We start from the raw sequence: 13,284 nt of genomic DNA, 5'->3' as shown, positions 1-13,284 counted from the left end.
TGAGTTTATGTCTTCGAAGTACATGATTCAGTCTTCATGATTTTTTTTTAGTTGACAGTGTTGGTATTCGATGTACAATAAAAAGAAGGAAAAATACAGAGTCATTGACTTTATATGAAAACATTTTTTTTAAGCGACTTATATTAGATTATATTAGATTTATAAACAAAAACAATTTAAAACATGTCAATATTACGAAGAATTGATTGCTTATTGGTTAGAACAATACACAATCCTACACCTACGTAAATGATAAAAAAATCTTTTGTTTTTTTTTTTTTGATTGCAAGACAAATTAATGAATAAAAAGAAAAGGAATGAATGACAAATATTATAATTCAATTTGTCAATTTGATTATAAGATTAAAACCCCATTGTATTCAGTATTTAGTAAGATAAACAAAGAAAATAGGGTGCTACTTTAGTATGCAGTCTACCTTAGCATGAGATCTATCTTTGAATCGCAGTCGACTATTTTTTTTTATTTGTATCGTAGCAATGACCTGTTTATTATTATTTTTGTTTTTTCCTGCCGCCCCATAATATTGTCGAAGCATTTCTATCAAAATATCGTCAGCAGCGAAGAAAATACCGACCCTAACAACCTAATCTTAAATGAATAGGGCCAACCATAACTTAACCTAACCTAACCTGACCCTTAAATAAATAGGTGTTGGCTGCTAATATTTGTGTTTTTTTTTAGTTTTATTTCATAAATATTTTCACCAACACCTATTTATTTAAGGAGCTAATAAAAAAAAAGTAAAATATGAACTCGGTTATGCAAAAGGAATCCAACCCACACGACTATTTTGTATACAATTCAAATCGAATTTAAAATGAAAAGCCTACGCGTCACACACGCTGTCAATGCGCATGCACTGATGTATTATTTTGGTGACCAGACTACAGAACCCATGACAAAACAACATGAATAATCGAGTTTGATAATTAATCGAGTGAGTGATCTTTTCCTTAAATGGATTTCAAAGATTCACTTTATATCAAGTGCACGAATGTGTGCACTATGCCACTAGTGGACTACAAAAGCCGGAATTGCTTTGAAGCAACTTATGGCCAAAAACAAACCAAGTGGTAGTTTTTTTTTTTTAAACTTTTAAACATACGAAAATACCGCAGCACCCCTAGCCCATATACATGGTACACAGTCCCAAAAATCACCCCATGGAGACTTTTCGGTGATATTTTATCTTGCTTGACAGTGATCGATAACGGTGAATCTCATATTTGAAGAAATGTAGGAGAAACCTCACAGCGGGGAGCCAAGCACACGACTTGCCGTTCTTCCCTGTGTGATCTCGCCTTTAGAGCGAAAACACACAGCGATGCACGTGGTTTTTTTTTTAAATACTTTTAAACATGCGAAAAAATGGGCCGTGCCTTACACATATTCATGGAACGCCTAGCACGCCCCGCCCCAAAATGACCCTCTGGAGTGTTTTCGGTAAAATTGTATCCTTGTTTGACAGTGATCGATAACGGTGTATCCCATATTTGAAGAAATGTGGGAAACCACCCACAGCGGGGAGCCATGCACACGACGTGACGTTCTTCCCTTTGTGATTTCGACCTTATAGTTAGTTGCATTGCGCAAAACATGCACCAGTGCAGCGATAAAACCGTAGCTCACGTTGGTTGGATCTATTATACAAAACCACGTCCAAGCGTATGTGAAATACGCACCTTTGCGTATTTCAACAGAATGCGTATGTGAAACCAAAATGAATATAGGGAAACGGCGCTCGTGAGTCGATGGTTACGAATTAGTTGCGTCAACACATGGCGCTGACAACAAATGGCGCCGCCAACCGACTCTCCTGCTGTAGCCGGTCGAAAAATATTCCAACGGGCATCAAATGGCCACTCTGAGGGGGCGTAGGCTGAGAGGGCTGAGAGGGCTGAGAGGGCCCACACCACACCCCGGAGACACAACACACACCCTGGAGAATACGAGTTTCCAGGGGGGCAGGGGGCTGGGTGGGGTGGGGTGGGTGACAGCAGACAGGGGTGGATGGGGGCGGGGGGGCGGGGGCGAGTCTGTAGAGTGGTCGCGAGTCGAGATGGCGCAATGTCAGTACCTTGATGATGAGCTCGATCTCCGGCACGTCTCCGATGGAGTTTCCGTTCTCTGCGGTTTCGTCCGCCATATCGTCGACTCACTGATTGGCACTGACTGATCGAATAGCACGAGCACTGACGCGCGCGCGACTGAACTCCGAACAGGCTAAACACCGACTGAACAAGCGAAAGCCGGTCGCTCTACCGGTCGCCGACTAAACTACACGCGCCAAATATTCAAATCGCACGCGAACGCCGTCGTAACGCTCCGCTCGCCGGCCATGCGCTTGTCTGCTATTTACTTACGAAAGTGCGTCTGCATTTTTCTTATTACAACAACATAAAATTACCGGAGTGGAAACTAATCAATCTTTACTAAGTTTGACCCACTGAATTCGAATATGACGATATTTTTTGTTGGCTTGCTCTCGTTTCAGAGATATATGTTTAAAAAGTTTGTAATTTTTACAAAATCTAGTAGCTATGCCAAAATTTGGTATTGTAATCAGCAGAGGCTCGTCATATGCCGCATCTCTATCCCACAGTCCACAGCAGCATGCGAGTGAGTGCAAGCGCCCCTCGGAAACAACCATGGAATCAGGACCGCACCTAGGAGTTCGGCTGCCTGTGTGCAAAATTTAAATCGGCCGCTCTTTAATTTTATCAGGATTTGTATAAATCTTATTTAACAAAAATAAATTAAAAATTAAGTGCATGCGAGTAGTGCAAAAATCTTACCTTGTGGGAAGTATAGTGTTGAAAATTTTAATCATAATTAAAATTAACTAGAAAAACAGACAGAAAACCAAAAAAATTAGTTCTGAACAGGACCAGACGACAAGACAGACTGGACGTTTTCAAGTTCATTTTCAAGTCTATTTATGTGTTTATGTGTATATGCATGTATAATGTTTGTATATTTATGGATGTATGTAATGTATGTGTATATGTATATGTATATGTGTATGTATGTATATGTGAATATATATATATATATATATATATATATATATATATATATATATATATATATATATGTGTAGGTGTGTATGTATGTATATGTATATATGTGTATTTTTATATTTATGAATGTATGTATGTGTATTTGTGTATACGTGTAAGAATTTGTGTATATATGGATGGTGTACATATATGTTTATATAATTGTCTTTGGCCAGGAAGGTGCATTGGGTTTACCTGGCCTTCTTGGTGTAAATTAAATAAAAAAATAAAATAAATAAAATCTAGGACATTGTTCTTTCGATGACCAACCAATTCTCAACATCCTTGAATAAATACATCTGGCAGTCGCAAAGATAATAGAACATAAAATACCAAAGCAATACGAAGAAATAAAAATAAAAAAGCGGTAAAGCTATTACGAAGAAATAAAAATAATGATTTTAAAAATAAATCACAAGAGAGAGCTTCTCGTATGATTTTGTCTCTCGAAAGCTCACTCTGTGTAATTATTTAAAAAATATATTATAAACAATTTATATTTTAAAAAATAATACGAAAATTATTTTGTGGATCATATTTTTGCGGATGATTAATGACGCAACTGATGGTACTGCTGGGAAAAAGGCTAGCACTGCAAATTTAAGAATGTTTTCTTGTTTCGTGACGATTCTATTACTTATTTATGTGTCTAATTTATTAAGTGCAAAAGAAGATAACGTTGTTTTCAAGATACAAACAAGCACTTGAGTTTGCATCGATTTAGTTATGATAAGTAAATATGTAATTTAAATAAAAAATACAAAATTTGAAATTATTATCTTGTGTAAATACAAAGCAGATTCATGATTGAAATTTTCAAGTTAAAACATAGATGACGCAAATTAAGTGTATCGGTTTGATTTTATTAATATAGTAAGTAGAATATTATAGAATTTTGGAAGTAATTTTAAATTATATATAAGAAATGAAAATGAATTAATTGATAAATATAATTTGAATTTTATTTGATGTCATTTTTCATTAATTAGACGACATCTGCTGACCGTATTTTATAAGCTTTAGTATATAAAATACATTGAGAATGTGTCAATGAACGTCGCAATACGACTTTAAAAATCCAAGACCTAAATATTTTATATTCATACGTACAATTTTACATTTAATTGTTTTCCTTTTATGATTCTGGAGGGGTTGAAGAACAATTGAATATATGTCGATTTCATGATAAAGAAATCTAGAATTATTTAAATGTTGGCTTGGTTATGTTAACAAAGCATAGAATTAACAAATTGGACGAAGAAATTATCCGATTTCGGTCATTTTTGATAACTTGAAGTACGGAATTTTTAATAGATTTTTGTGGTAAAAAACTTTCGTAGTAATGAGTGGTAGTTCTTTAATATTTTTTTAGAAGTTGGGTTTATTTTTCGATAACAGATTGCGATAGTGGCTTTTCCGGTTAACTGGCCGAGATCGTTTCCTGATTAGCAACTATTGCCCAACACCATAATTCCCTTGCTTTCTGGGAATTTATACCGCAACAGGACCGCATTTTGATTATATATTCAAAAACGAGGAAAAATAAACGAATTCGTCAATTTTCAATAAAATTTATTATTGTAAATATTTGTAATTTTATTGGCAGAATTTGTACAACGCTTTGCGGGGAATGTTAGTTGTATTTTTATCAATACTATACTATTTATTTTTTATTAAATGTACATTATAAAATTTTTGTACGTTATGGCGTATAAAATGTATACTATACAATTATAGCAAACGATAAATTTATCGTTATTTTTTTATTTAAAAAATTTACACGATCTCTTAACAAAATAACATTTTCTTCATAAATATGTACACAGTAAAACATAATGATTTATTGCAAATATTCTTTATACAATGAAAAAATATTTAACACTAATATTAAAAAATTAATCAATAATAGACAATTTACTAATAATATTAAATAAAATTAACACAACACTATTATGAGATTCTTTTTTTAATAAATTCATAAGTATTATATATTTATCTTCAACTTAATTTGGGGGATTGATCAAATAGGTATTAGAATTCTCAAAGTTACGCACATACATATGTATGTACATACATATGTATATATATATATATATATATATATATATATATATATATATATATATATATATATATATATATATATATATATATATATATAATATTTTTCATTATTTCCTGATATTATTATATTACATATGTACATACATATGTATATTTAGAATATGTAATATAATATTTATGTAGAACTCACTCATTTATTTTTTCGGTAATATTTGTTTGTAACTTTATTTATTTTACATTGTTTGAGAATACATAATTTATTTTCATGCTTTGAGAAATAGCATTCTAATTGAAAAATTAGCTTTGTTGTTTATAGCTTTAGTTCATATTGGCATATTTGATGGCACAACTGCGAATTGTACAACCTGTATAATTATTTAGGCGAATTATGGCGAATAAGAAAGTCGAATACAAAAAAAAAATTATTAAATTATAAGGAACAAACTGCTATCATTATCAATACCCAATATTCTTTTAAAATAAATTAAATAAAAAAATTTGGCAAGACTTGCACAACTAATTAATTAACATAAGAGGAAAACACCCATCGTCGAGATTCTTTCTATTATAGTTATTAAAACAGTAACTATTTGAGCTTCAATTATTAAATAAAATAATGTTTATGCAGTATTTAAAAAAATCACATTTTTTTATTAACTAATCACAACAGGTCAATAAGGTCTCCAAACACTGGATGGATCGGTATTCACGTTGGACACTGGCATCAGCGTACCCCTAGAATGATGTGCAGATTCATTGTCACTCTGAACCATACCACTTTCACTTTCAGGACCTCCTATGCTCAATGGTTGCATGGCAGATCCTCCTAGTCCTATTTCAATACTTCCCTTTACGGAGGTAGCCGAGCTGATGGTGAGCGGACTCTCTCCAGAAAAGTACTGATCCAACTTGTCAGTCGAACCATGCAAATGTAGATGTATCTGGTTCTGATTGACGGTCGAGTACAGATGGGGGTAGAGGACCATCGTGGGAGCCGGTGGGCTGATGTAGGGCGTCTGTTGGGCGCAGTTGAGGTTGGTGTTGTTGTTTATAGGCAGATTATTGTACTGGTAGTTGTTGTAGGTATTATAACCGTTGGACGACCAGGAGTTGGAGTAGTTGACGTAGCCGTTGTTGGGATCAGGTGGGGCGTAGCGTGGTGTAAGTATCGGTTCCAATTCAGTAAGACCAGCAGCTCCAGATGGGTGGGTGGGAGTTCTGGACCCGTAGGGAGGAGCCCCCGGAGGTGACAGACTCGCGTATTCCGAATGAGGATGGCCACAACTGCTGTCAGGCAAGACTGAAATGAAAAAAAATAAATGAAATGCATCAATTAGGCAATCGTTAAGCGTAAACAGACAAAGACAGTCGCAGATCCTTGATCTAAAGTTGAGCACTGGTATTTCCACTGTGTTCGTACGTGCGTGGGAATGTAACGCCAGATCAGTCTGCACTGAACACACCAAAATCAGTACACGTTAATGTGTTGTTGTGTAATTGTTGACTACAGTTTTGCTCTCACGCTGCTTCTTTAAATGCTAACTGTTGTCCAGAAATTATTGTTAAGTGCTTTTTCACAAATGACTACCTGTTATTTCGATGACAATTTAATAGTCAATATTGTTGATACTGAGCAATAAGACAATGCTAGGATATTCACCAATTTATTGAAAAAAAATATTTCTCTAAAAGAGTGAAATTCGTGGGATCCTTTAATATTTTTGAAATATCCTCTATTTGAAATACATTTAGTGATAGCCATATGTACAAAAATATGTACATGATTAAGTTAAATATGATTTTTTTTAAATGAGAAGAGCAAAATAAAAACCAGCAACATAGCTCAGTGTATAATAGTGTATAATTCTAACAACTGATGGGTCACGGGTTCGATCTCATAGAAATGTATTTATTTTATATTTTATTCTTATAGAAAATACTTCACAGTATGATTATATCTCAGAAGATTGTTCATATTTTATTATAATATTCGCGCTTAATGGGCTCGAATTGATAAATATAGGGTTTATGATGCCTTGTATTTTTTGGTGATTAGTCTAAAACTATTACAGAAGATATTCAATTTAATTAAAAAAATCGATCACATCTTAAGAGGGCTGGACAGCAGCGCCTTGTCCATACAAACGTACTATACTTCTCCCTTCCGCAATTATGGCACTAGAGAAATTATTTTTTAATATGCTATGGATATTCACCATTGGGGTGCATCTATCGTTTTACTTTTTTTGATTAATTATTTTTTATATCAGCTAGGAGCCGCCAAACATCTATAAAATCGCCTCTTTTTTACACCCACGAAACGAGTCCAGCGTGCTTATTTAACGGTCAATTTAAAAAAAAATACGCCGATAGATGCACAGAAAGTATTTTTCTCATACCGATGAAATTTTTTTAGTAAAAATTGGTCCAGTTTTGGAGGAGAATATAGTAGAATACGAAACCTCGATTTTGTCAATTTAAAATACGTTTTATCTGGTCGAAGCGCAACTGTCGCATTCACTCAATATATATATATTGATATATATTGTCGCATTCGCTCAATATATACATACACTCAATATATATATCGAAGAAAGGAACGGTAACAAAATTAAGGTTTCAGGTGTACAGCCCTCTTAAGACTTTTTACTATTAATGTTAATATATTATATTTTTATTCAATTAAAATAGTAAACATTAAATTGGAATGTATGCATGTTCACTTGCACAACATAATTTGTCTCTATGGAGAAAACGGTTTCAATTAGGAATCAGATTTTTTTTAGTGTCTTAGCGTATAATGCTAATAAATGAAGGGTCACGGTTTCGAGCTCTGACCCAGTGTTGCTGGCCAGACCTTGGATATATGAAGCTCCAGGTCGATCGTTTGATATCATTGTTGGAACGGTTCCTACCAAATAGGACACCAAGCCTAATTTGTCACTATTATTTGAATTTAATTTTAAATTTATATATACATATGTATATATGTATACAGTACATACATATGTACAAAGTTGGCCATAGGTTTCGTCTTGGGGGAAATGCAGTAATGACACCCACTCCATGGTAAAAATAAATTAAAAAAAAAGTATTTCTTGAACTACTTACTAACCAAAGAAAGTGATTCACAATTTGAAAATTGTACTGTTTCTTCACAGATTACTTGGAATTTTATATCGAGTTAGCAATTGAATAATGAGACGATATTCCAATATTACATATATTCGTGGAAAAATTATCCACGCGTGACATCATCGACCTCCTAGCTGGGTTAGACCTATTGTCATAATAGGCCACGATCAAAATTCAGATTTGGGGTTTGGTAATAATAGCGCTGCACGCGAGATAATTCTTTAAGTTATTACCATCTGCTTTTACGTTTTTGCTATTGATCTCCATCGGCTTTTCGTGGAAACCTCTGATAAATCAATCGAACGCTACTCGCGGAAGATGCCCAGATCTGTCTGCGGTGGGTCACCCGGAAACTGGAAAATCCCACACGGGGAAAGCTGTCGGAATCGATTGTCAATTCGTCTAGCTATTATCAAAAAGGTGATGCGGAAATTGTCAATTACGATCGATCAAAGGTCATGGAAGTCAGTGGCACCAAATCAGAGCGACGAGGATTATTATATCACTTTTACCTTCACACATTTGTTATGAGAATTAAATAATAATTACCTGTAGGTAAGTGTAGGGTTGTATGATCAGTGGGATCACAATATGTTTGTAAAGGTGAACCATACTGTGTTCCAGATCCAGTATAGCCAGCCCATTCAGCAGCGCCCATGATATTTGTATCTGTAATAAATATAAATTGTTACAAATTTGATGGAATTATTCACGAATCATATTACAAAAGGTTTTGTTTTAAAAAAATGTCGGGATTGTGTGTATATTTTCTAAGAACGTATCCTAATTTGTTATCGCCATTCAACCGCAATTTTCTTTGATTTGATAAAAAAGAATATCATGTACATTTTTAAATACCATATTATGCGTTTGTAATTTACAAATGTAACAATAATTTCAATAAAAAATTATACCTACATGTATTATATTACAGCAATTTTAGCGATAATATTGTATTATATGTACATATGAGCCGTTGTAATTGAAAGTGGCATAAGTCCACTTTTCTTCATTTCGAGAAATATCTCGCAAACAATTAAACGTTTTGCGTTTCACAATATTTAAAAATACTGGTGGCCTGTAATACGTTTATTCTGCTTTTCCGAGATTCTGGAGATATTGAATTAAAATAAGTGATAACAATTTGTGAATTATGTCATACATAAATAGTGTGTTGGAACTAAAAATTGGACTTCCGCTATTCTTGAATGTAACGACTCATATCAGTCATATGTACAAAGGAAAACATTGTGATATCATACACAATAAGTGCGTATTTTCGTCTTTGGTTTTCCAACGTCATGTCAGGTCGAAAACTTTTGAAAATATCGTTGCAAAAATCGGTGCACGGCGTTGACAGAATTGTATTCAATTTTCATCTGTTCACATCAAAGTGAGGTTTACAAGTCAGGTCGTCCGCGGTCGGGCTACTTAGAAAAGTTAACGAGTTACACGAGCCGTGCCGGCCAATAATAAGGGTATTATTGTTGTTCTACGCCCGGAACAAGAGCTGAGGGTTGTTCTGATGCACTATTGTGTAATTCGGCGGTGTTTATACCTGAGGAAGAAGGAAAACGCCTTTGTGCGCGCCCTGTAATTAGGCAACACCGATCTTTTGTTCGGCAAAGTTCCCCAAATAGGGCCTTTGATGTATTCGTTCGTATGTGTATGTATGTGTTTCTTACGTTTTGGCGGTAGGCGGAGGTGTATAGTATACCTTTGTGCAATTCCGAATTATTAAATAAAAATAATTTGTGTACATTTTTTAAACGGTTACCTGCACACGCCCCTGGAAACTACAGACACGCCGAATCGGCTCGTTGACTTTTAAACTACCCTAATCCAGCATGCACTACGTGATCGATGCGTTCTCGTCCAATCTTTACAATAAGATCAGAAATTCAATAATGCCAATTTAATGATAAATGCATGCGCCCGGCTTGAGGCACAAAAATATTAAGTTGGACACGATATTAAGGGTAGAATGCTGGGGATATGCAGAGAGAGACACTATCCGAGTAGTACAGAATGCATGTATACATGAAGTATAGCTTGGTGGTTGCGTTAATGCTAACCACAGAGAGCTTTTCGGGCTCAAACCCTAGTGTGACCTGATATGAAAAGAATTTATTCGGAAGTATTTCTGTAGTACTGCTGGTCAGACTTGGAAATTTGTGACTCTAAGTCGATCGTTTCCCATAAGAGTGTGCCAATTTATCGGATTTCATTGTTGAAACGATTCCTCATGAAATTAACAAAACCGCCCAGGGGCAACCAATAATGAAATCAGATAAATTGGCAAACGTTGATAGGAAACGATCGCTTTGGAGTCACAAGTATCCTGTCTGATCAGCAGCACTGCAGAAATGCTCCGAATAAGTTATTTTCAAAGCCAGGGCTCAAACCCGGGAACCTCTCGTGGTTAGTATTAGCGCAACTGCTGGCTAAGATAGGAAAAAACGCAACAGAAAGACATCGAAGTTAATTTTTAAACATCAGTCTTTGGATGAAATTAGCACTACTAATGATATACGCAGGTAGACATCAATACATCCGGAAAGTGTATATAAAGCACATGAATAATTTGAGATTAGGAAATTTATTCATAAATATGTAAAATACATATATGAGCGTGCTGAAGATTAGTCATAGTTCGATGCAAGACAAGTTCACTTCAAATAAATCTGTAAATTATTTAAATAAACAAAAATTATTGATACGTGAAAGTAAATATCTTATGAATAGAAATTCAATTTGCACATGTTAATGATAGGTAATATTTGTGATTTTGTAAGTTTTTGGAAATAGATTTAGAAACGCTGCTTGTGCCGATACGATAACGAGCTCGAAATAGTATGATTTTTTTCAATAAATATTAGCGGTCATTTATGAATGAAAATAAATTAGCATTATTAATTTTTGCGGGTCGGTCCCTTTTACCTTTTTTTTTGTTCGGTGGCCCACACCTTACGTTTTTACGAGCGTTTCCGATAGTTAAAAGTGTTTGATAATACATGAGACACTTCCTGTCGCCTGACATCCCAAACGAGAATATTCCTGAATAAAAATCTTATAATGAGCGATTTCCAAGAAAATAAAGGGGTCCAATAGAGACGTCGACCGCCAGAAAAGCTAAGGAATCATTGATGATTATAACACGTCATAAAAGTGATCGACAATAATACGGAATAAAATCCCTCGATTCTCAGTATAGGCCTTATTAATTCGTAAGGGGATGGGCGTTGTGAACGGCTTCTTCAAAGAATCTTCGAATCCTTCAAAAATTGTTTTACGATCATCTTCCTTGTAGTCTCCAATAGAGCCTACAATAAAACTAATCCGTCGGGATGATTATTCCAAAATTTTCTATTCAATCAAATAAAACCATGTAGCGAATCGCATATTTATTTCATGTAAATGTAAACTTTCCGAAAGGCTTTTAGAGGCTATTTTGAATGGGAGACGATTCGAAAACAAAAACCGGATGTTCTCAATTTTTGGAGCACACATGCATAGCTCAGTGAGCACGGTGTCGTTCACGGTATCATCCATGGCTTCAGATCGAAAAAAGTGTGCTTTTCAAAACCTGATTTTTTTCTCATGTCGACCGCGTATATATTACATATCAAAGTAAAACCTTCTTAAGTTTCCAAGACTAGCAGGTACGACGCGTCCATTTGAGGTCTCTTTTTGGACCTCACAGGAAGAGTGACCCCGTCGAGAATCCGTACAAATTTCGAGTTGAAAAATCTCAAGAATGTCCTTTATATAATTATTCGACTTCTAATGAATACTAATATGACCGTGGCTGCCAAATCAGGCGATGATTAAACGTCAAAGGTGGCATAACTAATGCCCAGTGGTGAAGTCGGGCCAGGTCGCCCCCCTGGTACTTCTTTTTGAGCCAGGTCGACTCCGTGGTACTTAGATTGATATAAACATTGTTTTTCGAGTACAATTAAAAAATATTTTGACTAAATTTTCATATAAATTTTTTTATTCCAAATATTGTGAGCTGACTCTCGTTCTAACACTCGATGACCACAATCAAATAGTAGTCTAAGCACATTTAAAACTTAAAAGACGTTTAATGAAATTTGTCGGTTTTTTTTTTAATCTAAAACCACCCAGAACTATTGACCATACGCACATGACGATAGATAAAATGAGGGAACTCAGCTTAAATGAATAGTCATCTCTAAATTCACATGTTAAAATTTGATAGTTTTTTGAAACATTTGTTAGTTAAAATTTGATAGTTTTAGCATTGATAAAAGCAAATGTTACTGTTGACACACAAACACGGGTTTTGCAAAATCAAAGATGTTGAAGAGGATGCATTATGGAAGCTTTTATCAAATATAAAAAAATACATCATAATTTCAACAAGTAAGAATATTTGTTAATTATTACTTGATTTTTTTTATAAATATTTGAATTACCAATATTACGATACAACTTTTTTTTAGTAAGGAAAAAAGCGGGGTGGGGGGGCGGGGCGTAAAAATTAAACACCGACCTGGTTCTTTTTTATTTAGCACTACACCACTGCTAACGCCCCCACAACATGTAAGGTAGGCTTATATCTAATGGGGTATCCATACAAACAAAATAAACGGCGAAAATATTAATTAAAAACTATAATGGTACTAGAAAGCCATCATGTTATTATGCTTCACATTTTCACACGAAGCACATATGTATTGAATGTACATACATATGTACATATATGTAGATAAAATTATATTAATGTTTTCATTTATATTAAAATTTATTTCTTTATACCTATACATATGTGCATAAACATCGTTTGAGAACATTTGATTTTGATTCATCGAAAAATTTCAAGTCTTGACCTACGAAACTAGTTTTCGCTACACAAAGTACAGTTTATGATGTCGTTGATGAAATGGGTGCTGTTTTTGATTTTGATAGCGCACTGCGAGTTTTTACCGTACCGGAAATGCCTGTATAATAATTGCCTAGAGCGCGATTGACCTACTG

The 13,284-nt window shown here is 34.5% G+C and overlaps 2 protein-coding genes across 2 annotated transcripts in view; both read right to left on the bottom strand.

Moving 5' to 3' along the window:
- The window catches only part of Clic (chloride intracellular channel protein 5), a 42,250-nt gene extending 39,968 nt beyond the window's left edge, over nt 1–2,282 (bottom strand). Inside the window, exon 1 of the mRNA XM_077438256.1 lies at nt 2,100–2,282. Coding sequence (XP_077294382.1) covers nt 2,100–2,168 — 69 coding nt within the window. The 5' untranslated portion in view covers nt 2,169–2,282. The remainder of the gene's footprint in view (nt 1–2,099) is intronic.
- Nucleotides 2,283–5,348: 3,066 nt separating this feature from the next.
- The window catches only part of LOC143916520 (protein lozenge-like), a 56,993-nt gene continuing 49,057 nt past the window's right edge, over nt 5,349–13,284 (bottom strand). The window contains exons 6-7 of the mRNA XM_077437657.1: nt 8,830–8,949; nt 5,349–6,445 (exon numbers count right to left, since the gene is read on the bottom strand). Coding sequence (XP_077293783.1) covers nt 5,817–6,445; nt 8,830–8,949 — 749 coding nt within the window. The 3' untranslated portion in view covers nt 5,349–5,816. The remainder of the gene's footprint in view (nt 6,446–8,829; nt 8,950–13,284) is intronic.

This window comes from Arctopsyche grandis, chromosome 9 (genome assembly GCF_051622035.1).
Source record: "Arctopsyche grandis isolate Sample6627 chromosome 9, ASM5162203v2, whole genome shotgun sequence".
Classification (NCBI taxonomy): domain Eukaryota; kingdom Metazoa; phylum Arthropoda; class Insecta; order Trichoptera; family Hydropsychidae; genus Arctopsyche; species Arctopsyche grandis.
The sequence above is the reverse complement of the archived record's forward strand: the minus strand, read 5'-3'. Positions and strand labels throughout refer to the sequence as shown.